Source organism: Ictidomys tridecemlineatus, chromosome 6 (assembly GCF_052094955.1).
Source record: "Ictidomys tridecemlineatus isolate mIctTri1 chromosome 6, mIctTri1.hap1, whole genome shotgun sequence".
Classification (NCBI taxonomy): Eukaryota; Metazoa; Chordata; class Mammalia; order Rodentia; family Sciuridae; genus Ictidomys; species Ictidomys tridecemlineatus.
In genome coordinates, this window is record NC_135482.1 from 106,771,164 (window position 1) to 106,795,650 (window position 24,487).

The following is a 24,487-nucleotide window of genomic DNA, read 5'->3' on the forward strand; positions in this document are numbered from 1 at the left end:
CCAGAGGGCATCCCCCCCATGCAAGTTGGGGTTGGCTCCTGTCCCCACTGGATTGCTGGCTGTGGTCCAAGGTTGGGCACACATCTCCCACCACTGTATTGTCCGTGCTTGGTGGGTGCTGAGCTATTTGGCAGTCACTCACGATTCATCCTTTCTCACTTGCCTTTGCTGAGCACAGATGGAGGGAGGTTCTCCCACATCTCAAGGGAATGAAGAGGGCAAAACAGGGTTCCCCAGAGTCATCTTAAACCCATCTCCATGGACAGGAGAACCCAGAACCCATCCCAGAAGACTCGAGCATCACCATTAGAAGACCCAAGGAAAACAGAGGCCCGTCTGCTGCCCAGCCAGGGCTCCTGCCTTCCATGGCTCTACCAGGGTGTGGTGCTAGAAGAGGATTCAGTGTGTTCCACTGCCCTGTGAGCTACCAGCAGACAGCACACTGTCCCTGCTGGGATGCCCCAGCAGGCATGCCCACAACCTGGAGGGAAAAGTAAGAGCAAGAATTGACTGAGACAAAGTGGCTTCCCTCAGGTCAGTTGGTCAGCAGATAATAGCTTTCCTGCCCCAGCCATAATCAGCTCCTGCTTTTTGGGCCCCAAAATCCTTCTCAGTCAATCTCCTGGGGAGGCTCTCGGAGACCCCATTCCAGCTGGACCCTTTGAGAGAGGGTCACTCCAGATTCAGGGAACAGTAACCAGAGGCTTTGAAACATAACAGCTGCAAATAAGAGTTCCAAAGGCTGGTGTTTGGGGACAATTCTGAAGATGTGACTATTCCCTTGAGAGAGGAGATAAAGGAGTTTGGAGCTGCCCCTCCTCCTATTGCCTTCAGACCTGAGTGCACATTCATGCCTCATCCTGCCCCCATCCCAGGGACAAGTGACACAGCAATGACCCTGGGCAAGGACTCAGAGCTGCCTCATCTGTAACTCGTCCCTGTGGTGTTGACTACGACAACTAAGGAAAGCCTGTAAACCAGAACCCCAACCACGGCAGTGGGGGCAGCCCTCCCTGTGGCCATCCTCAGGCTGTGATTCCGGGGCTCTCTTGGAGAATGTCTCAGAGCTACCCTGGAAGGGTTCTCAAGCTCTCTGCACTCCTACAAGAGACGTCAGGCTCAAAGGAACCCTGAGAGTATCAGAGATGTGCTCCTCGCCCCTCACATAGGGTTGACCACTTCTGGGGAGACAGCCACTGAGATGAGGCCATGGTCTCTCATGTAGAGGGCTCAGGCCTCATTTGGACTAACCCCTGATCTAGGCTTACATATCAGGTCACCCAAGGAGTCGGGATTCCTTAGGTACCCACAGAGGGGACCGCGACCCTTCCCGCACCCGTGGGGAACCAGGACCCTGGGAGGGAGGTGAGGTCCCCGCTGGGGAAATGTCCTGGATGTCCTAAGATTGGAGTCCGAGGACTCTTGGGGCCCTTCCTACCAACCAGTATAATGAACAGATCACAGTCACAGCTAGATGAACAAAATGCACCACGAAGAGACGGTCTGCTTGTGCTTTTGACGCGTTATCAATTTTTATTTAAAAACATGCTAAAAACATGGTGCTCAATAAAGCCAGGACCGGGATGAAGGGGACGCACATGTAGGGCACTGCAAGCAGAAAAGTGCATTTGAAACCAACAAGCGTGCACTCCAGGCTCTCCTGTGCTGCCCAAGGACAGCGGGCAGGGCGTGGACAGGAGGCCCACACTCCTCAGAGACACCATTCGAGGCAGGAGGGCCAGGACCCACCCTGGACCACTGCCTCACAGTGGCAGAGAAAAGGGAAATGGGAGAACAGAACACCAGAGGGGTCACTGGGCTCTGGAGGGCTGAGGGGGAAAGAACAGACCCCAAGCACCTGGCACCCAGCTCCCATCCTGTGCCATGTCCCTGCTAGTTAGCACCTCCACCCGAGGGTGGGCAGGGGGCTGGAGAGGAGGAGACAGCCACTCCATCCATCTGTCTACTCTGTAGCCACCCAAACCTGGAGGCCTGGCTACCTAGTTCCAAGTCCAACCAGAACACGTGCGAGGGGATCTGGGGTGTGTGCAGCGGCCTTTCCAGGGCGAGGGCCCAAGATGCAGGCCCAGGCTGGCAGGGAGGCTGGTGGCACGGATCCAGCTCAGAGAGCGTGGCTGCGCAGGGGAGACCTGCACCCTGACACCCACCGCCAGCCACCCCAAGGCAGTTCTCAGCCGTGAGTTCACCTCCTCGGCAAGACGGCTTCAAGGAAAGGCTGAGTCGACATTAGGCATTCCCTTGAAGTCGCCTGCAAACCCTAAGGGACTTTGAGAGTCAGGTCTGTAAATTGCTTGCATCAGACCTAATTGAACTCACTCTGACTTTGGCAAGGGAGGGAATTCACTCGGCGGGATTTGGCCCCAATGAGATCATAGTAGGGAGAAATGGAGAAGACACTGAGCCACCTTCCTGGCCTTCCAGGTAGTGTGGGGACCATTCTGCAGGATGGTCAAGGGCTCAGGAGAACACCTGCCCTGGCATGGAGACTTCCACCCCATGTAGACTCAGCAACATGAAGGAACAGGTGAGGCAAAAAGGCAGTTTGGGGACTTGTGGACAATGTTTGCACATGGACGGATGAGGAGGGTAGGTCAGTGGTGGGGGGGGGGGGAACTGCGGCAAAGGCTCCAGAGCAAGAGGCCACCCTGAAGCACTCCAGAAACAAGATTGCCAGGGAGGCTAGACACCTCCTAACATACTAGGCTTTTGCTGTGGATATTAACAAAAATTAAGAATTGCATTGATAGGCATAATGAACCCATCCCTACCACCAAAAACATAGGCACCAGGTCTCACTGTGCTCCAACACTCAGTGCTGAGTGTCTGCATTTGGGGCCCTAGGGAGGCAGCTGCTGCTCCTTACCAGAACAGGCCAGAGCAGCTCTACTCACGTCGCCCCACACGCCCCAGGACCCGTCCCGCTGCGATGTCCATCAGTGCCAGGCTCCTGTCTCAGGGAAGTGGTTTTCACTCTGTCCTACTTACTGAGACCACTCTGTTTTCCACTCCCACCCCCAAAACATGAATCCTAAACACACCAAAAGTCCTGCGCTCCTGGTCCCGATTTCTATGTTAGTGAAGGTGAGTGGAGAGTGGCTGGTTGGCTGGTGGCCGTTTCAGCTCTGGGAACAGACAAGGCAGGTGGAGTTGGGTGAGAGATCTAGACAATGAGCAGGGAAAGGCGGCTGCCCACACAAGGCCCCACCCAGTGACACGCCTGGCCCCTAGCGAGCCCCGAGGTGACCTTTTCAAGCTCAGTCCTGTGGATTCTTGAGTTTTTAAACTATAAAACATTAAACAGACTAGCCCCAGTTCTGGCGGGGATGCCCTGCTAAAGCTGAAAACCCGCCTGTTGGTCTCCACACCCAGGTCTGTGTGTGCCAGGACCGACTGCTCTTTTCCTGGGGCCTCTGTGACAAGATCCCCCAACCTCTGGGGTTTTCTGTATCTCATCTCCTTGGGATGATACAAGATGTGGTGGCCACCCACCCCTATGCGGACAGCAACGAACCCCCGCAAGGAGATGAGGGCCCTGGGAGCCACTGGTGTCCCTCCTCCCCCAGCAAGGCAGTCAGCTGGGGTGATCTGGCAGGGACAGTCATGTGTGCCAGTTCAGCCTCCCCCTCCTGATGGGCCTGGGTCCTCTGCCACCATCTGAGCAGCTGACCATGAGGACTGCTTCCCTCGCCTAAGGTAAGTGACAATGAATGTGAGCAGGTTCCTGAACTAGAGGGGTGTGTCTCAGAGTCTGCGGCAGGAATGTCTGTGAAAGTAACAGGGGTCATGGGACCTGGGCATGAGTGGGAAGGGAAGCCACCCAGGCCAGCAGAGGGAGGAAGAAGGCCACACTAAAAACTGCTCACCATTGAAAAGCACAAGGCTCTGTCAGGTTTGGCCACAGTCTTGGAAAAGCCCCTCACCAGCTACCTACCCAGGAGGACCCCCAGCCCACGTCACCACTGCTCTGGCCTCCCTGGCTCGGTCAGCAAATGCCACTGCCCCTGTGCAGGACGCCCTGTCATGCCCACATGATGCTCCTTTGTCTTTCCCGCCTTTCCTGGGCCCCTGTTCACAGATGCCAGGCCTCAGGGGGCCGCATGCTAGCCATCCCCCCTCCTTCCTGGTACATCTCAGGCAGAGCCTGGTGCGTCCCACCCAACAGCTTCAGGAGTATCCGGATGGAAACTGGACAGACGTCCCGTCTCCCCTCCCTTCCCCACCCACAGGAGAAGGAAACTCAAACCGTTAAAGAAATCAACACAGTAAAAAGTTATAAATCAGAAAAGCTAACCCTAAACTTATCTGAGAGATAATATTCCTGAATAATCATAATCAGAGTAAAATAAAATAAAAAAGTTACACTGTAAGGTATAAAAAGCCTGGGCAAGATGCTCCAGCGGGCGGCGGTCGGACCCGCCCTGGCCAGCTCTCTGGCTGGGCGGTATGGACGGCAGTGGCCTCCGCAGGGGCAGACTCTCCCCCGGGGGGGGGGGACACTCTGCTCCCCACCCCACCAGGGGACAAAGTGTCAGTGTGAGGAAGGGCAGCAGGTAGGAACCCATCAGTGCTGCAGACTTCCTCCTTGGCGTCCCCCAGCCCACCCTGTCGTCTTTGGCAAATCGCAGGTGCAGGAATCCAGGTGTCCAGTGCCCCAAGGTCTCTGCGCGCTGCCTCCCACTGGGCCCTCCGCCCTCGGAGAAGTCTGAGGCTGAGGTGGCTGGGCAGGGGGAGGGCAGACTGGGGAGGTGGAGCAGGGATGGCAGTCTGGAGGGCATAGGCAGGGGACGAAGTTCAGATCCTCTTCCCTGGCACAGTGTCCGGGTGGGACTGGGCGCCCCCGCCAGCCCGCTCACGCATCATATTTTTTACCCGTCCGGTGGATGTGCTGGAACAGGGTCATGGAGAAGGCCATGCCCAAGATCTGAAAGACAAGGGGAGGGGCTTAGATGGTGGCTCCGGCAGCCCAGGATCTAGCCTCAGCCTTGGGAGCCCTGGGAACGTCACAGGGCACCCAGCACAAGTGGAACTAAACATGCATGTGCTGGGAAATGCTCTGGGGTGAAGAAAAGAGCCAGTCCAGATTACCAGGGGACACAGCACAGGGACACACAGGTGGACTCCAGCTCAGCTGCTCAGAGCTATGCGTACAGAGCCCCTCCGCCACTGCCCCCCTCCACAGATGACACGTCAGAGGCTGGTGTGAAGGCTGAAGGCATGAAGGATCCGACCCTAAATGACTCAGGAGCCAACAAGAACCACGGGGAAAGAGGGAGGTGGTGGCAATGGCAGATGAAATTCACACCGAGTCGCATGCTTAGTTCTAGAACACTGGACATGAGGCCTCAGGCAGAGGTGCTTGGAACAATGTTAGTACTTGTTTGTGTCCTTTGACCTCAATCTGAAAGGGGGTGGTGACCTGGTCAAGCACAGGAGGAAGAAGGGGGGCAGCTGTGGCTTCCTGGCCACCACATAGTCTGCCACTGCTCAAGTCGTAAAGCTGGTGGCCAGGAGACACTGTGTGTGTCTTCTCTCACATCAAACGACACCGACACCGACAGCCTGGTGCCAGCAAGCGCGGAGCGTGATCTTGCTCATCCCACCCCAACTGGATGACAACTGCTGGACAGAGCTCAGCCCCGCCGTGCGCCAACAGGCGACTTGATGCCCCCCTCCTCGGGTCAGGTGCAGTAGAGGTGCTCTGTGGCTCCTCGGGACGCCCCTCACCTGCATAATGAGGATGCACATCCCCACGGTGCCCAGCACGTGCTTATTCTCATCAAACCACATCTTCACTTTTTCGTAGCAGCCCTGGGGAGCGAGTCACAGGTGAAGGTCCCGGCATGACATGAGCTCCCCCAGCTCAGCCCCACCTCACTTTCCCTGCCCGGCCCTGTCCTCGCCCACACCTCCTGGCCCTCGCTGACCCTCCATTCTGGTCCTCCTTCCTGTGAGCGGCCCCACCCCACCCAAGGTTCCCCCTACAAGGTACACAGCCACAGACCCCCTTCAACCCTTGACCTGGGACTCTCCCAACTTGGGGCCCAGCATTTGTGGGCAAGTGTGTACACACACCCCTGCCTTTTGACTCCACCCTGGTGTCCCCGCCCACTCCCCAGAGAGCCCATCCTTGTGCCTGTGCCCGTCATTGCTGTGCCCGGCCGTGCACCACGTGGCGGACCCCAGGACTCACCGTTTTCCACAGGGGCGTGGTGGCGTTTCGCCCACAGCCCTGGGAGTTCTCCATGCAGCAGCGGTCGGGAACTGTGTTCTCCCCCAGGACTGGATACCAGTCGGTGTAGTCAGTGACCCCACAGCAGTGCATCTGCCCGGCAGGGATGGAAGGAACGGTGAGAAGCACCCAGCCAGCCCCGCCCACCCAGGCCGTCCCCTGCCTGGGCCAACCCCAACCCCTCAGAAGCAGCTGTGCTGAGGTTCAGGTCAGGAGACAAAGGGCCTTCTTCTGGCCCTTCCTTGGGCTGTGGTAGAGCCCTGGGGGAGTCAAGGACCTGTTCCAGTCCCCTGCTCACCCAACAGCACCTCCAGCTCTTTGCTTTGTGGGGCAGACCAACCATCCCAAGTTGGTGGCTCGTGGGTCCACCGGCCAGTTCTCAGGGCTTAAAGTGGGGTGTCGGGAATACTGATTATTTTCCTCTTAGAATCAGAGCTTGTTGCCTGAGCCGAGCACAATCATGGCGGCCAATCCTTGTGAGACAAATCCTACAGTTCACCCCAAAGCCAAGCCACTCCCAGAGCTCCCTCAGGCCTGTCCACTCCTGTGTCCAGGCCCCCTGGCCTCCGTGCTCACCTCCTCATCCCTCTTCTGCTGTATCCCATGGTATAATGCCTGACCCATTTGTTCAGGCAAACGCCACCTGGATAGGTGGCCTGAAGGCCCGGCCACCACCCCGCCTTCCGCTGGCCTTGCCCTCACCTCGGCCTGGATGATGTTCCAGGCGTTCTTGAGCCCCACGTTGTTCTCGGTGTTGTACAGCCGCAGCCCTTCCTTCAAGTCCTTCTTGGCGTTCTCGTTCACCTGGGAGGTGGGCACCGCAGGTTGGAGGGGGCCAGGATCCGGTGCCCGTCCCTGACCCGGGCCAGGCCAGCCAGGACTGGGCAGGGGGCTCCCGGGTGGGGGAGGGAAGGCAGCAGGGATGGGGGCAGGGAGCTTGGGCTTCAGTCTGCCCCAGGAGCATCGTCACCTGCCACCTCCAGAGCCAGCACTGCCACAGGACGAGGAGAGCAGGCGGCACGCCCCCAATGCCTGCCCAGGACCACCACCAGCACCAGCCACTCTGTCCTGACATCTTCCCCACACACTGCCCCACACCCTGGGCAAACAGGGTGGCCGATCAGTCGTCCTGATCTTATGGCCACCTCTTGAGCAAGTACTGTGGCCTCTCTCTCCTCAGCTTTACCAGTGCTATTGGAATAAGAAAGTCCATTTTGTGAGAATTCAAGGACAAGAATTCTTAGAAAGAACCAAGAACAGGGCTGACACAGAAATCTCCTCATGCTGTTTCTTTTCCCTTTCACAGATGCAGAACGAAAGAGTCACTGTCTCAAATCCTAATGACGCCTGTGACTTTCTGTGTAGTTTGGGCAACTGCTTCCAGAACCCAGAAACAGACACGCACATGGGCATAGGGAGCAGATCCGCAAAAGGGCCTCGAAGCCCAAGAAACCGGCACACGGGTGACCGCTCTGCAACACGACTGAGAAGATGCTCCAAGTGGCCACAAACCGCCCGTCCTCGGAAGATGGCTGGGGCTCTCTCTGGCCATCCTAATCTGAGGTGCCGTCTGAGAGCAGCGGTCTCTCCTGGAAGGTCTCTGGGGATGGAGCTACTCTCTGCTGTCAACCCTACTCGACCAGAGTCCCCTGGAAAGTGCCTCCAGTATGGGGGAGCTCCCTGGAGGGAGAGGCAGTCGACTGCCACCCTGGGTAACTCGGGGTTCTACTTTATATATACAACATCAAACTCCCCAACTGGCTCCAGACTCACCTCGCCTTCCATCCAGGTCTTTCCTAACTCCTGGGTCAATTCACTTTCTTCACAGGTAGAGTCTGTCTACACTGTCCTCTGGCCAGGGGAAGAACCCTGGCTTGTCCCAGCCCAACCCCTGGGCTGAGACGGCTGTGAAATTCCGTTCACCACTCCCTTGTTGGAAGGCTTACCTTGTCCATGTAGACAAAGAAGAGGATGAGCAAAATCAACTCTGCAAGCAGGATGATCAACAGGACGATGAAAAACTGGAAAGAAAAAGTCCAGGCATGGGCACAGGATAATGGTGATGGCCAGGGGCACGTGCAAATGAGGGATGTGGGAAGGCAGCACCCAGGCAGAGGAACCCAGGTCTGGGAGGGGCTACCTCCTCCCAGGAAAACCCAGAGAGACCATGAGTCTAAGGGGAGAGGGTCAACTCGGGGCAGGAGTGTGGTCAGGCACAGAACATTCTAGAAGCAATTTCCCTGGGCTCAGGTTGGGCACCCGTTGGCTTATGTTCTAGGTCTTGCCCATTTCCATTGCCCAAGTTCAGGGAGACCTGGAGTTCAGAGGGCTGGGGACAGGGGGCCCAACTCACACTGAGGAGGAGGCACTTGTTTTCCTTGATGGCCCCCAGACAGCCGAGGAAGCCGGTCACCATGACAATGGTTCCTATGGCAATGACTAGGTTGGCTGCAGACAGCGAGGGGAAGCTGGGGGAGAAGGTGGCAAAGTTGCCTTGGGACACGGAGAGCCAGATGCCCACTCCAAGCAGCCCGCAGCCACAGAGCTGGAGAGAAAAAAAAAGCTCATTAGACCCACACTTATACTCCTCTCCCTGGAAATCTAAGGGCTGCATGTCCCCAGCCCCAGCCCTGAGACACAAGACAGGTGAGAGCAGGACCAGCAGCCAGGTTATGGTCACAGACCCAAAGCACGAGACCTAGATGAATCCCACCAATCTGTGCCTCAGCCTCCTCATTTGGTGAAGGGGATTAGACCAGATTCATGAACCTCATCAGTTCACGCTCAGGATCAAATTAAATAAGACAGAGGCAAAGCAGGCCACAAACATGTCAAAGGTCCTAGACAGGAACAAGCATTGAGGCTGTTCCACTAGATAGAAAAGAGGCCCCACCAGGACAGAGGCCAGGAGAGGGGCGTGTGGCCAGAGGAAGCACGTGAGGACTTGTCTCTGCACTGAGAAACGTCGGGGTCTGGTTTCTCAGAAGGAAAACTTGCTGCGGGTATGTCCTGTTGCCCAACCAGAAGAGCCATTTGCCACTGTTCTCAGAAGCCTGAAGAACAAATTTCCCCAGACAGAGGGAGAAAAGCTCTCACAGGGCCAGCTGAGGGGCTGCCAAAGTACAGGAGGTGGGAGTTCACTGCTGCCCTTGGTACCCATCAAACTAAGCCAGCCACCAGTGTGATGGACCCGAAAACTGACCCTCCTCCCCGCACCTCTGGGCTGCCACGGAAGCCAGCAGCTCCGCCTGGGGAAGCTTCCCTTTCATTGGCGGCAGATCTCAACATCTGCTTCATTATATGCTCCATGTAGCTGATACTCCCCGCTCCCTGCACTGGCTCAGGGGACATGTACTGAGTTTGAGGAGCCAATCAATCTGTCAACCAATCTTCATTATCTACAGCGTGCAGCACCCCACACCAGAAAAGCTACAGGCACTTTAGAGACCTGCCTTCCAGGGGCCTCCATTCTGGCTGGAAGCGGGTAATAAAAACACAGCATCTACCACCCTGGGGCAGTACACGCTGGTGCCAAATAAATGCTACAGGGGTCCAGAGGAGGAGATGAACTTGGGGTAGGATAGAGGGTAAAGAACATTCCACACAAGGAAAACTGTAGATGGTAAGGGCTTGGGAGTCACAGATTTTATACTCAGCTTCAGCCTGTCCTGGCCATAAGATCTTGAAAACTTATTGAATTAAAATAATATTACCCTCCTACTGGACTGTTGGGAGAACTCAAGTGAACTAAAGTATGTGAAGTGGCCAATGCCAGGCACCATTTGCTGAGAAGGAATTTACTGAGCATCTACTATGTACCAGGAACTGTACTCATGGCTGTGGCTCCTTGAAGCAAACACAGACCCTGTTTTCAAGTTGTTCTTGTTCAGGGAGAAACCACAGATGTGGCCAAGAAAGGTAGTTCACAATCAGGCAAAGAGGGCTCTGTCATATGCCCAGGAAAGTGAAGGGAAAGGGCAGCAGTGCCCCTGGGGGACAGCATTTCCTTCACTCACTCAGCCCACAAACCCAAACTGGGCACGGAGTTACTAAGTGCTGACCCTGTCCTACGCACTGGGAAGATGGCAGGAAACAGTCCCAGCACACTCTGCCTTCATGAAGAGATTCCTATGGGGACATAAATACGACACTAGCAAAGAGATGAGTTTTCAATGATATAAACCAGGAAGAGAAATAAGGATGTGAAAGAGTTTGAAAGTCACTGGATACAGGACGGGAAAAGAAGGATCATGGAAAAGGTGGCATGTGAGGAGCAACCCAAAAGAGAGGCAGAGTGAGCCACAGAGACATGTGGAGATGGAATGTTCTAGAAAGGGTACAACAAGTGCAAAGGCTGTACAGGTTGGAAAGAGCCTGGCCAGCCAAGCTGCCAGTGGCTGCAACACAGTAAGTGAGGAGTAAGCACGGTAGGGGACGAAGTAGGCGGGGTAGCCCGGGGACAGATGAGACAGGATCTGGCAGGTAGGTAGATGTGGGTGTTCTCAGCGTGTTCCTGCAGCTGCAGAATGACACCATCTGATTGATGTCTTCAAGTGACTGTGGCTGATGTTCTGAGAAAAGACCCTGGAGGGCAAAGGAGGCAGCCAGAGAGCAATGAGGAGCTACTGTGGGGTGGCTAAGAGCAGGTTGTGACATCCCTGGTGGTTCTGGAGGAGCAGTGAGAAACGGTCCAGTGTGACACAGACAGTATTGACAGGACTTGCTGGGCCCTGAAGAATAAGCAAGACTTTGATAAGTGGGGAAACTGAAAGGGGGCCCAGGCCATGCATGGGGGGAAAAATAAGGTAGGGGATATCTCCATGTGTTACTAAATCAGAGATGGTTCAAGGAGCCATAGGAGATCAGTTAAGTAAGTTGAACAACTGCCTGGGTCCCCTCACAGTGGAGAGTGGCCCTGCATCTCTCTTACTCTGAAGCAGCCCCAGGTGGAACCAGGTCAAGGTTCCCCAGGAATGCACTTGGCTGAAACCAGGCATCATATAGCTTTGGAGGGAGCAATGGGTGTCACCACCCTCTATGACCACTAGGTGGCACTCCAGCCTGGCTCAGAAGCTCTTTGAATTTTCCCTTGACATGTGAAACTTGCATCCAACTTGTCAACTGACTTTCTTCAAATCCAGTCAGTTTCGGTGCTGCCGTCTCAATTTTTCTTTCATTAATCATACCCTAAAAAATTCATGATTTTCAGGTTGAAGATTTATAGCTAAAAGTCGGACACTGGAATGAGAAAGCTGAAAACTGCTCTAGCAGGCACTTGCCACCGGTAGAACAGCCCGTGAAACAGACTTGACTTTGGGACCCATGGAGCTGCAGGATGCCCCCACCACCCTGCAGATGGAGATGCATAGGTGTCCCAGGCCCCAGAGCCTGGAGGTCCTCGGAGCAGAGCCTTCTGCTCACTGGGAGCTGGCCGGGGGTCCCTTCTGCACCTGAGTCTCCATTTCCCCGGGGCAGCAGGCAGGGACCTGCTATGATGCCTAGCAGCCCCTCCCTGGGAAACCTCAACAGTTCAGAACTTTCTGGGGACTGGTCATCTCTTTCAATTCGTTCTCCAACTTCACATTCCACATTCTCTGACGTGCTCTGCAAGCTTCCCAGACACCCTGTCCAGATGCCTCCTACCGGGGAACAGAGCCAATGCCTTGTCCCCACACCTTGCTTCCCTTCTCACCACGGTCCCACGAGGCCCCAGGCTGAGACCCAGGCAAGACCTGCTGCCTGTGAGTGCAGCAGTCCCTGTCCATAAGCAGCCTGTCCCCAAGTCCTGACAAGCCTCCTCTCACGTCTGTTCCCTGCTTCCCATGAAGCCGCACCCCCAGCTCTGGGGCATCGCACACAAATGTCTGTTGCTCAATGAGGCCTGCACAGGGCAAGGTGGTACCACACACATCCCCGTTGCCACACTCCTGTATCTTCAGGGTCTCCTGCTAAAATGAACCCTCTGTCCCCAGTTTTGGAAAACCTAGCACCAGCAGAGCCTCCAGGCAAGAAGAAAACACAAAGATCAGGCCTTAATTTAACAGATAGGGAACCTGCAGGGGGACGGACACATGGCCAGGCTGGAATGGGACTTTGCCTCCTGAGTGTGCGGGCAGGCTCCTCCACCGTCTCCTCCCCAGGAGACCTGAGAGCATTTGCTACATCTGGCGAGGTCCCGCGGCACTCCCTGCCTCTGGTTTCTGTTTCTCGGCCCACATAGAGCTGCCTGGATCTTCTTTCCAAATGCCTCTCGCCACACTGCTCCCTGGTGTGACCTTAAGATTCTGAAGCTCTCCAAGGCCCAATTCCTTTAAACTGTGGGATTTAGACTAGATCACTGCTCAGGGCCCTTCCAGCATGATCCCAGCCAAGTCTCAGCCAACTGCTCTCATCCCCTAGGCCAGTGGTTCTCCAGCAAGAGCAGTTGCTCCCAGGGGGGCACGCAGCAGGGCTGGAGACATTTTTGGTTGTGCTCCTGGCATGCAGGGGGCAGAGTCCACGCATACTGCTAAACACCCACAGTGCTCAGGACAATCCCTCACAGTAAAGAAAGGCCTGGCTCAAATTGTCAATAGAGTTCCCCAGGCCAGGCACCCCCCACCCCCGGCTGTCAACTCCTTGGGAAGACAGCTGTGGGGAAAGGAGAGCTGGCTAAAGACAGGGCTGGTTCTGGAGGAGATGTCACGACACACGAAAAGGGCTGGAGGTGTCCAGATGGGGCAGGAGCAGGTGGCTGTGAGCAGAGGGAGCAGTGGACAGCAGAAACAGGTCTGTTGTAGAGTTGGACAGCAAAGCCTGCGCTGGACAGGCGGGAGGTCAAGAGGACAGTATAGGGGACAGGGAGAGGGTGAGGCAGGGGTGGGAGAGGAGAGGAGCAGGGCAGGGAAGTGGCCCCATGTAGAGGGAGCCAAGCACAGGAAGGAGGCACGGCCTGGGGCGGCACATTCCACTCAGTGCCAGAAGCTTAGCGGGTGGCATTCGGGAAAATTCCCTTCCCAAACCAGAGGTTTGTCTCAGCTGTGATGACCGGGCTATCATCAAGTCCGAGGCTGGAGAATCTGGGGCGAGGCAGGGTGACTCAGGGATTTGGGACCCGGCCAACGTCAGCAACGACTGGCCCGAGGTCACCAGCCACCCCTGGTGTGGTCCAGGCCTGGCCAGTGCCCTTCTCCAAGCGGGGTCAGGCTTAGGGAACCTTCTGAGCAACAAGCCTCCCCTTCCCCTTGCCCACGTCCCCAACTGAGGCCATTGCAAAATAGCTTCCATTAGGGATCCAAATAAATCCGCATCCAAATTTGAGAAGATAAATTCTACCCTTGCGTTTGCCCAGAACCTCTGTGAGGGCCGGGTTTGGTGTCTGTTTGGTTCATGGTTACATCCCTGCGGCCTCGAACAGCACCTGACTCTTAGCCATGCTGGGCCTCCCCTTTTCCAGAGCTATCGTGTCTGGGCCCTGCACAAGAGGCACAGAGAGGAGCCCTGGGCACAGAAAGGAGCCCGCAAGCCAATGAGACATCCAAGGGTGTCCCTCAGCTCCCTGGGGCCCACCCAACACATGCACAGCAGGTAAACCGAGGCCCAGGCAGGCTGTGTCGGGCTGCAGGCCAGCTCTCCACACTCCCTCACTTATTAAACCAGGGCTAATCAGCCTCACGTCCCCACAGCATGTCTCCTCATCTTCACTTTAAATCATACTGATTTATAGTCTTAATATATGGATCTGCCATGTGTCCTTATGTATGGGCCACCTGGGCACCATTTCTCCAGCAATAGGGCCTGCACACTGTCCTCCCTCCTGACATCTACCCCAACCTGCCCGAGCTCAGGACAGCCACTCCCATGTCCTCTCACAGCCCAATCTCTCACCAGTGTGCAGATGGCTCCTCCCGGGAATGACCTGGACTGCACATCAGGGGCCCCCAACCTTTGGGTAGACGTGACCCACCCTCACCAAACATGATCCAGGATCCAGGTCCATGGTTCATCCATTTTCTTCCACCATAAGGTCCAGAACATGTCTGGAACACTCCACATTTGTCCCATGGATGGATAGATGAATAGGCAGATGGACAGATGGACAAATGGAAGAGGGTTTAGGTGGGGGACCTCTGCAGGTCATAGCCTGGTACAGGACCAGATCTGGACAAATACAACCACTTGAAAAAGAAGCCCTCTATGCGTCCGTCCTATCCTCCCAACTAGAACCCCCAGTGCCCCCAAGTTCCTGCCACTCCCCCCTCTTCAGCTCCTCACTGGCCTGGGGTGGCGCCTGCTCACTGGGCAGCCCCGTCAGAGCCCTGGGCACCCTCCTGTGCTCACAGGGCCTCGTCAGACAGCAGGCCTGGGGGGCCTGACATCCCTGGGAACTCCCCAGCTCAGCCCTGGCACCCCTGCCACCCTCAGCCCCCGTGTACTTGCAGGAACTCCTCAAACGCCAGGTATCAGCCCTCCCCATTGCTTTCAATGAGCAGGGACAGGCCCAGAGTTTAATGGCATTTAATAAATTAGTAGATATGGAAAATAAAAGAAACCCAAACGGCTTTAATTTCACAGCTTGACGTGCTGTCTGATAACGAACCACCCCACCCGGGGGGAGGCCAACCTGCCAAGATCTATCAGCTCCAGGAGAGGGGCTGCTACTTTGTATTTCAGACGGCCCCTGCCTCCAGGGGCCCCGGCCGCTCATTCATTCTCAAAGCCATAAAGGGAGACACAGGCCGGCGGGACTGGGAAGGAGGGGAGAGCAGGATCCTGCTTCCAATTCTGCACGGAGGGAAATGAAGGGACAAAGTCACCCAGCAGGCAGGAGGATCACGGCTCTGCAGAGCGGGCGGTAACCATGCTGGGCACCCAGGTCTCGGTGTTGGCCACCTGACGAGCACCCCTTCCTCTTTTTTGCATAATCCTGCTCAAGAATTCTTTCTACTAACTCAAGAACCCACTTCCCTGTGGCTAACGGGCATCCATCCTCGTTTTGCCCAAGAAGCTCACCAAGAGGCAAGTGGGACAGGCCTTTAAATATTTGACGATGTGTATCTAACGACGTTCTTTCCCAAGTCTCCTCCTAGCCCATTTAAGGGCTTTTACATCTTTCACCTCTGAGTCACCCTCCACTATTCATCTCTCTCTCAAACTGAAAGTCAGACTCCAGCTACAGGAAGACTAGCTCAAGAGTACAAAGACACCACTCTACCCTCCCACACTCTGAGCTCTATACTTCTCCTAATCCAGCCTAAGCCCCATCAGCTTGACTGGTAGCCACGGCTATTTTCTCACACTGTTCGCACATAATTTAAAGCCAAGTGGCATTATTCCTTGGTCATTCTCTTTGGGACCCTTTTTTTTTCTCTCTCTCTCTCTCAAAGTCTTCACAACTATACTTCTCAGCTCCCAATTCACCAGCTTATAGGTGACAGGGAGATCACACCCATATTTCTGAGCCTAATTTTCCTCCAAATAAACATGACGTAAAGCATTTGCATATCTACAACCCAGTTACATTTGATTATTCCAGAATGGGGTTATTCTCTTAAACAAGATGGCCTAAGAGACAACACTGAAACGCTGTCAGAGGCTAGGGACAGTGTCAGGAGCTACCCGTCTCTATGCTCTCACGACCCCTGAATCGCATGATCTCCAGCAAGCTCTGTCACCCTTCCCCAGTTCACCCAGAGCCCCCATCAGCCAACAGGGATGCCCAGGAGCATGGGGGCTGAGGAGCGCAGGGCAAGGGGGCTCCTTCAGCTGGAGGACAGCTCCTGGCCACCTGGGAAGGGGGGCCCATGTCCAATCAATCAGCAGCAGTCCCGGCTGCTCGAAGGGCTTGGTGTCCTCTCGTCCAGGGAGGGGCGAGCTGCCATCTTTCCGTCCTCGGCACAGGGCATTTGCCCTTCTGAGGGCCTCACTCCACCTCAGTGTCTCTGGACTCTAGGGAGGCCCAGCCCTGAGGGCAGGAGACTTGGGCCTCAAAGCCCGGGCAGGGGGCTGAGAAATGCCCGTCCCTGCAGAGTGAGGCCTTGCGCTGTCCTCACACAGCTCATCCTCTGCCTGGGGGAAAGGGGAGGAGGTCAACGGAGCCACAGTGCTCACCCCACGCCCCGCAACCCCCACACCCCCAGGCCTCTGGACCCCCACATCTGACAGCAGCAGGCCCCAGGACAAGTGTCTCAGGAGACAGCTTCTCTCCACCTTCTCCAACTGACCCACAGGCCTGCACCCTGGGGGAGGGCCTGAAAAGGGAGGTGGAGGCAAGATCTGAAGCCCTTCGAGGGCCCACGTGGGGCTGAGGCTGAGGGACGGCCCCAGAAGGACCACAGAATGACGTGTGGCCAGGATGCCAGAGAGCAGCGGATGACACAGCGCACCTGCCAGCCTCGTAAAGGAGGAGCCATCATTCACCAGTCCATAAACATCGACTGCCGCCACCGCAGCCCGCCAGGGCAGAACCACGCTCCCCTCCCAACCCTCCCACACGTGATGCCTGGTGTGCAAATGTGACTGGGCTCAGTGGGTGTAGAGAAGGCACAGAGGGGCACACTGTGACTCCATAGTCCCAAGCTCCTCTCGACCCATTCAGCTCTGCCCACTGCTGTCAGTAGGAGGCTGTGGCCTGTGGACTCCGAGATTCGGCTTCAGGCCCTGATGGACCAAGCGAGCAACAGGACCCAGCTGGTTCCCGTCCCGACTTGGGAAGTCAGTGACTGACATTGTCAGGGAAGGCACGGGGAAGAACATCCAAGAGGGAGGGTGACGATCGCAGTCAGACCCTCCGTGGGAGGCCCGTGTCCTCAGAGCTAGTCCCAGGACTGCCCCGTGCTGGACAGTGGGATGATGATGACCCTGGACACACATTTTCTCTACACTCTGGAACTTGTCAACACTCAGCAGGAAATGGCACAGAATTCAGGCCATCCCAGCCCAGAGTCTGATGCAAAGGGGGTGCCCTCCCTGCTGAAGTGGAATGGGGAGGGAGGAGGACAGATATGCAGCTCTTACCGTCCAGCCCCCGGGGGCCATGGCTGCCAGAGTCCCTGTGCCCGGTGAGGACACAGCCTCGGACCACAGCACGAAGCACTGTCTCGACTCCCAAGGTCGCCGTGAAGTGGGAGGGAAGCACCGAGGACGCACGAGAGCTCGTCAGAGGGGTCTGGAGGACGGGTTTTTCAATCACCATGATCATTTTTCTCCTCCTCCCTGCATTTGTTTTATTTAGAGTGTCTGGGGAGAAAGGCTTTCCTGACATCAAAGCTCAGAGAACTCTGCAGCCAGGGCTGCCGGGGGAGACAGGGACGGGCTGAAGAAACCAGCCTTCAAGGACCACATGAAAACCGGCCGCCACTGGGCTCTCCCCAGGAAGGCAGAGCCGCCAGCAGCCCGGCTCTAAGGACCTGGCACCCAGGGGAGCAGTGAGGTGCTAGGCAGCCCTGGCAAGTCACTTGACCTTCCTAAGTTTTCCTCTGTTGACAGCAAGGAGAGTGCCCGGATGTCGCACAGCGGTGGGACCCTTGCCCAGCCCTGGTGAGGTCCCAGATTCCATCCCCAGCATTGCGAAAAGCAAAGAGTGAGGGAGAGAAAAGCACCTCCCCAGCACTTGGGAACACTGAGGGTGAACAGGATCACGCTCACCATGTCCTTTACGTTCCTCAGAATGCACTACTGCACAAGGTACTGCACTTTTATTCAAGCTTCTGGAAGCGGGGACCGGACAAGGATGCCTTGAATTCACATTACAGAGTTCTGCAAAGAGCTCAAGTCGTCTGGGAGACCATAACTCATCCTTCAGGACAGGAATGGTGATGGGATGGGATTGGGGACACTCTCCTGTCTGGGGAAAGTTGTTCCCCCCTCCCAGACATGAGAAGTCATACAACAAAGACACTCTGTCCCTGAGTGCCTTCATTCTACTGTTCATTCCAACTATCAGAGGGGAGCCCTTTAATAATCCAACTTGGCGCTGGGTGTGGTGGCACACCCCTGTAATCCCAGTGGCTGGAGAGGCTGAGGTTCCTGGATCATTAATTCAAAGCCAGCCTTAGCAAAAGTGAGGTGCTAAGCAACTCAGTGAGACCCTGTCTCTAAATAAAATATAAAATATTTAGTGGTCAAGTGCTCCTCAGTTCAATCCCTGGTACCCTAAAAATAAATAATATTGCAACACGGGCCATCTTCCTCAGCCCACATTACACATACAGATATGGGGAAAGACTGTGGTTGACAACCAAGTCCATCTCTGTCCCCAAGACAGCCACCCACACACTCTTGCTCTAACCCTTTGACGTGGCTAACACAGGCTTTGCCTTCTCTCTAGGGATCTGATGCCCACAGCCTGATTATCTGCACTGCCAGCCAGGAGCTGTGTCCACCCACGCCAGGATTTTGGCATTCCTGACATGCTTTGTAGGGGACACAGGCCAGTTAAGTTCAGGTCTCTCTGCCAGAGATGGTCTCAGCACCAACTTAAGTAACAACCTGAGATCCTTCCCTTCTGTGCCAAGCTCTGCCCACCTCCTGGTGCTCCCGACAGAGGGGAGACAGGGGCCCGCCCTCTGCTTCTCAATATGTGCACCAAGGTGCAGGTTACCTGCCCGGAAGCTGCCTGTCTGCGGTGTCACTAGGCACACTCATCCAAGGTCACAGAGCTCTTCACAAGGAGCCATGCCTTGTTCGCAGCACCCAAGGCCAGACACCATCTTCAGCCCACCCTGCCTGCTGCTGCTCGGGGTGAACTCAGGCGCTCTCAAGGACGGACCGCGCCAGCCTGGCTCTGCTGCTGTGCCTCTGGTGCCCACCGAATCCTCTCAACCCACAGAGGGGCTATTTTGGATCCCCATTTAGAGACGAGAGAAGAAAAGCACAGAGATGTTACGTGGTGAAGAAACCCAGGAAGTCTGACTTCAGCAGCCGCGTTCTTGCCCATCACTCTACACTGCAGAGACCCTCGTCATCCCCTGGCTCTTTCTCAAATATGCCAGAAGAGTGTCCTCAGGACGTGGCCCTACTTTGAGAAAGGAAGGCTAGCTGTGGTATACCACCCATAAGCAGGCCTCGGGGCCTGGACAGTCACAGGAGTCTCCCAGCCTAGTAGGACAGTAGGAGGTCTAGTCTAATCTGGTTTAGTAGTTTAACGTAAAGTCACAAAGACCAGTAGGACAGCATAAGACAAGCACTGCTAGTGACAAAGGTGGTAATGATGCAGGGGTGCCGAGGGTGGTGACGAGGCTGACACTTCTCTATATGAGTCAGGTGCTGTGACAAACCCTTTCCACAAATGCCATGGAAAGCACTTACTATTATTTCCCCCATTTCACAAATGAGGACACTAAGGATCAGAGAAGTTGAATGTGTCACCTAAGCTCACGCATGGAGTTGGCAGAGAGGGATTTTAATCCAGTTTGCTGGGACCCTGAATCTAATGATAATAACCTCCGTGGGTCTCCTACAGCCCTGGAAAAATTCAAAACCACATTGGAGTAAACATTTTCCACAATTTTCTACCTCAGTATGAGTCGAGGGAGGGGAGAGCCAGAAGCACAGGCCCAGAGTGAGGGAGAAGCAAGTGGTGGGGGCTTGCCTGGGGGGCCTGGCACTGCAGTGTGGGTCCAGGGGGACAAGGGACACATGCTGGATGCAGGGCACCTGGAGGGAAAAGGACAAGTGTCGGGGTCCAGGCTACAGGAAGGGTGTGGACAGGGGGTGCATGTGTAGAGGGTGGAGATGACCCAGACTAGGTGGTCTCCCCACTTTGCTGACTGTGCAGAGTTATGAAAATCACTGGTGGTACCTCTGCAAGAAGAAACAAGAAGGAACAAAAGAAGATGGTGTGGAGTTTCCCTTTTTGCTCCTCTATCTCTACAAACAGAAGCGCGTGTGCAAATGACAACCATCCTTTGCCATTTGTCTTCCAGAGAGTACTTCCACAAACGCTATCTCGGCAAATGGCCACCATGATCTTACAAGGAGTTGTTATCCCGTGTGATGGATGAGGAGCCCAGAGCCCAGCAGAGCCCAGCCTTGATCTCCATGATACCTGGAGCTGGCAGACAGGGCAGGGAAGGACATTACAAACAGTCACAGGGACCCAGAGTTTCAGAGGAAGGAAGGCACAGAAGCATCTCAAAGGTTTCCCACTTTTTGGAAAGGGATACAGGGACAGCCTGCTTAGGTGCCTGCCTCACAGGGAGATGTCTGCGCTGAGCTCAGCCCCTGGCAGCAGCTGCAGCCCAGGAGGCTGTGCCATGGCGTCTCCCCTGGGAACACACAAGTGAGCTGGACCTACTAGACTAAGAGGTACCACAGTGTAGAACATGGGTCAATCCTGGACTATGGGTCAGAGACGGCCATGAACAACTCTGGCCTCAAGCCAGGTAGACCTGGTTCAAGTTCCCGCCCAGGCTCCTCATTTACCAGCTGGGGGATTCTCTAGTGCTTATTTTTTAAATGAGGGTTTAATGGTTCCTACCACACAGAGTTGTAGTCAGAATTAAATGAGATTCATGAAAATAAACTTCCTAGCATGGTGCCTTGTACACAGCCATAAATGGGAGCCATTATTAGTATTTATGGCCTACAGTCGTCATTCACCCAGGTGACGGAGACCAGGCAGAGCAGCTGTAAGCCAGTGGCGGAGAGGGGCAGGAAGGTGCTGCTGGGTTGGACCCCGGGGGCTTTCCCAGCCCCAAGCCCATGCACCACGTGGCCAGGAGCTGGCCTCCCTGAGCCCTGGTCACCCGAGCAAAGGCAGCACGCACCCACCCAGACATGCTTGACTCACTGCCGGCCTCCCGGTCCCCAGCCACCCATCTCCGGGAGGCAGCTCGCTTTCCCGATTTGCAGCAGGCTTTCTTTTGGCAGAGAGCTGCTGCCGTCTGTGCTCTGGACCGTAAAACAAGTTTTCATCAATAAATTAAGATAAGCGGAAAGCCAGCTCCAGAGGAGGCAGGCTGAGGCAGGCAGGCTGGGGGGCAGGTGGGAGAAAAGTCACTCTGTGACCCAGAAGGGACCATCGTGAGTCCCAAGCCAGACTGTTGTTTCCCACCCCTTCTTGCTGGATCCCAGGTGTCCGGTCCGAATGGAGCAGGGCTTCTCAGGGAGGGAGAGATTCAGCAAGGCACTGTTACACCCTGGGAGCCACGTGCAGTGACAGGTAAAGGCCAGTCCTCAGCAATGCTCGGGGCCACCATCATGATCTAGATTCTGTGTCAGACAAACTAACTCATTCGGACATTTGCCTGCCCAATTACTGACACTATAAAAACTCCTCTAAGAGTAAAAATGTTCTCAGAGCACCTGGCCCCTCCTCGCTGAGAACCTCCATTCCTCCAAGTGCACCTTCCACACCTGGGCCTCCATATCTTGCAGCCTCTCTCCTCCTCAGGGCACTCTCGTCCACTTCCTGCCCAACCCTGCTTCCTCCCCAGCCCTGGGGCCCTCAAGGCCCAGCACAAACCCTGGCTCCTCCCACCCAACAGTCTCTACCCATCACCCTGGAAACTTCTCCCACCTGGAGAGGGCTGACCTTTGCAAGGTACGTGCTTTGTCTGCAGATGGCTGCAGCGGGCAAGAGCCCCCCTCAGACTTCTCCATGCACAATGCTGGGCACAGAGTGGCCTCCTTTGGGTAGAGCCAAATATCCACCTCAGGAGCACCCGTGAAGGAGGGAAGGGGGTCAGCAGAGCAAAGCAAGCAACGGGGCACCCCCTCACCCCACACGCTAGCGCACAACCTCCTCAGGCCCTGACACCCTAAGCAGGCAGCGGCATATGGCAGGAGAAGGGCCATCTGTCTGTCCACCACCACACGCAGTGAAGAGTACATCTTGCATATGTTTATGAGTTAATAGACAGGTAAGCCTTCAGGTAAAGTAGCGTAAAGAAGCCCAGTAAGCACAGCACACAGACCAGATGCCGTCCATCAGCTGCGTAACCTGGCGCACATCAACAGGCCCTCTGAGCCCCCATCTATAAAACACAGGTAAACCAGTAACGCCCAAAGCCCTTTCCAGTCCTAAGACCCTCTGCCTTCACTCCCCTTACGCAATCCCTGGCTGTGAGACAGGAAAGGTAAGACAGCTGCCATCGGCCCATGCTACAGGCAGGCAGGCTGAGGCCCCCAGAATAAGTGACTTGCCCTCAGAACTGGGAGCCTGGAACCCGGCCCTGCTGCCATCGGAATAGTGGTCCCACTTTTCTCAGGGAAGAAGGAAGGAAATGGTATCCACCAGGCACCAGGTGAGCCAGCCTGAGCCATGCCAAGTCATTTACCTCACCCCCTGGTTAGATGACATCATGATGCAAGTCCCTCGGCTACGGAAACTAAGACTCAAAAAATCGACTTGCTTAGTATCCCACGGTCAAGGTCTGACACCACAGACTGGCCGCATGAGGCCCTGACCATCTAAATATACACAGAGAGGGAAGATGGTAGGTTTCAGGCCACAATGACATTAAATCAAGACTGCTAATTATAACCCAACCTGGATATAAATCAGAATTGACTGCTTCTGAGCCCAAGCACTTCCCATACCAAGCGAAGTCATGTGAGCCCATGTGAAATCCAGTGTAGGCTGGGGGAGACTCAGGGGACCCCAGGCTCTGAGGCACAGCCCAACTCCTCCCTCCTCTACCCCTGCCCCACAGCAAGGATAATTGCTCCCATCACCACAGCCTGAAGGGGGGAAACGATGCCATTTTATAAAGGGTAACAGGGCGTTGGGGGTGGGTGACCTACACGTTAAATTGCGAGCTGGCAGGAGAAGCTGAGAACAAAGTTCAGTGAACGGAACAGAAACATATTGACAATAGCAAAAAGAAACAATTACTACGCATTTTTTCATATGAGATCCGAGGAATAAATTTGCTCTTGCTTTTGCTTATTCAACAGAAACGGAGGAAGGAAAAAAAAGGAGGGGGGGTAGTAGCCGGAGAGACGAGGAGGACGCGGCAGAGTGCAGACGCTTGCACTTTGTGGCCCAGCATTTCCCCTCAGCTCTCAAAAGAGAGTTTTTTGAGATGCAGACAGGCAAAGGAGTCCAAAGAAGCAACATTGAACGTGGAGGGACTTAGGGTGCTGCCTCCCGGTACCCATACAAACTAACAGGGGGTGGTGCCATGCCCACCCATTTGGCAGCTTGAGATCTCTGGAAGTCGAAATTACTTCTTAAAAAAAGGTTTTACTTGGAGATGGTACCTTCAAAATTCCTGGCACCAGCTGCTCCAGGGAGCTAGCATCTGGCTTCATTTCAGGAAAACTCTGACCTCCTTTGCAAAAGCAAACCTCCAAGGTAATCCTACAGAATTCTGGCTTTTCTGCAGAAGGCATCTCACCAAGGTCCAGAAACCCACCGCCACCCAGAAGGACAGAGAGGGCAGGAGCCCCTTCTGTGGGAAGTGGTGGAATTGCACACCAAAGTCTTAGGCAGTCATGCAGAGCACCGTGTCATCAGCCTGTGGAAGCTGGAAATCCCAGGACATAGGTCAGGATCTTGTCACCTGCACCAGGTACACATCCCTGAGGACACCTCAAGTCTCCTTTCTCAGCTCATCAGGAGGATGGTAATGATGGTTTCCTAGTGTGCCCCCATGGCTTCTCAAGTCAAAACACCCAAGACACTCTGCACCCAAAGTACTTCCTTCCCATGTCTCACATGCACCCTGAATGGCATCCTCTGAATCAAGTGTCTGTCCTCATCTCCTGAAAACGTGCTTCTCCTATCAAGGCCCCTCTCTCAGGGCTGCGTCTCTTGATCTGTTCTTCTACCTGAGAACTGAAACTTGGACCTGGGACCAGTAAAGAAAGTCCACACTCTGGACTCAACACCTGGGCTCTGAATCCCAGCTTCACCCCGACCAGAAGTAATTCTGTATCACTTGGCCTGAATCCCATCTGGAGAATGGGAATCACAATGCTGCGTCACCCAAAATGCATTCAGTACTTCCCCAGAAGGTTGTAGTGAAGAACCAATAGGAGCAAATGTCTAAGGCTCTTAAAACAAGAATACGGCATAACACAGAACAAGCACTCATAAACCTACCGACATCGTTAGTGTCAACCTTCCACAGCCCACGCCCCTCCAGTCCTAGCCTGTGGCCCTGCAGACATCCTGGGCCCCTCTTCCTCTCCACTCCCACATGCATCTCTGGTTCCATCCCTTTGGCTGAACACTGGAAAGGCGTCGCTGTTGGTGATCCCACCTCCTCTCTGCCACTGCCACAATCCAAACACTCTGTGCCGTATGTCACA

The 24,487-nt window shown here is 55.2% G+C and overlaps 1 protein-coding gene across 8 annotated transcripts in view; it reads right to left on the reverse strand.

Annotated features, from left to right (window-relative positions):
• Window positions 1-1,504: 1,504 nt before the first annotated feature.
• Window positions 1,505-24,487, reverse strand: part of Tspan9 (tetraspanin 9) — a 196,100-nt gene continuing 173,117 nt past the window's right edge. For 7 of the 8 annotated variants that reach the window (XM_078015397.1, XM_078015398.1, XM_013362286.3 and 4 more), the window contains 6 exons: window positions 8,604-8,795; window positions 8,197-8,271; window positions 6,953-7,054; window positions 6,212-6,343; window positions 5,746-5,829; window positions 1,505-4,942 (listed from right to left, as the gene is read on the reverse strand). In XM_078015397.1, the coding sequence (XP_077871523.1) occupies window positions 4,871-4,942; window positions 5,746-5,829; window positions 6,212-6,343; window positions 6,953-7,054; window positions 8,197-8,271; window positions 8,604-8,795 (657 nt within the window). In that variant the 3' untranslated portion in view covers window positions 1,505-4,870. The remainder of the gene's footprint in view (window positions 4,943-5,745; window positions 5,830-6,211; window positions 6,344-6,952; window positions 7,055-8,196; window positions 8,272-8,603; window positions 8,796-24,487) is intronic. The other variant, XM_078015396.1, reaches the window with a different exon arrangement.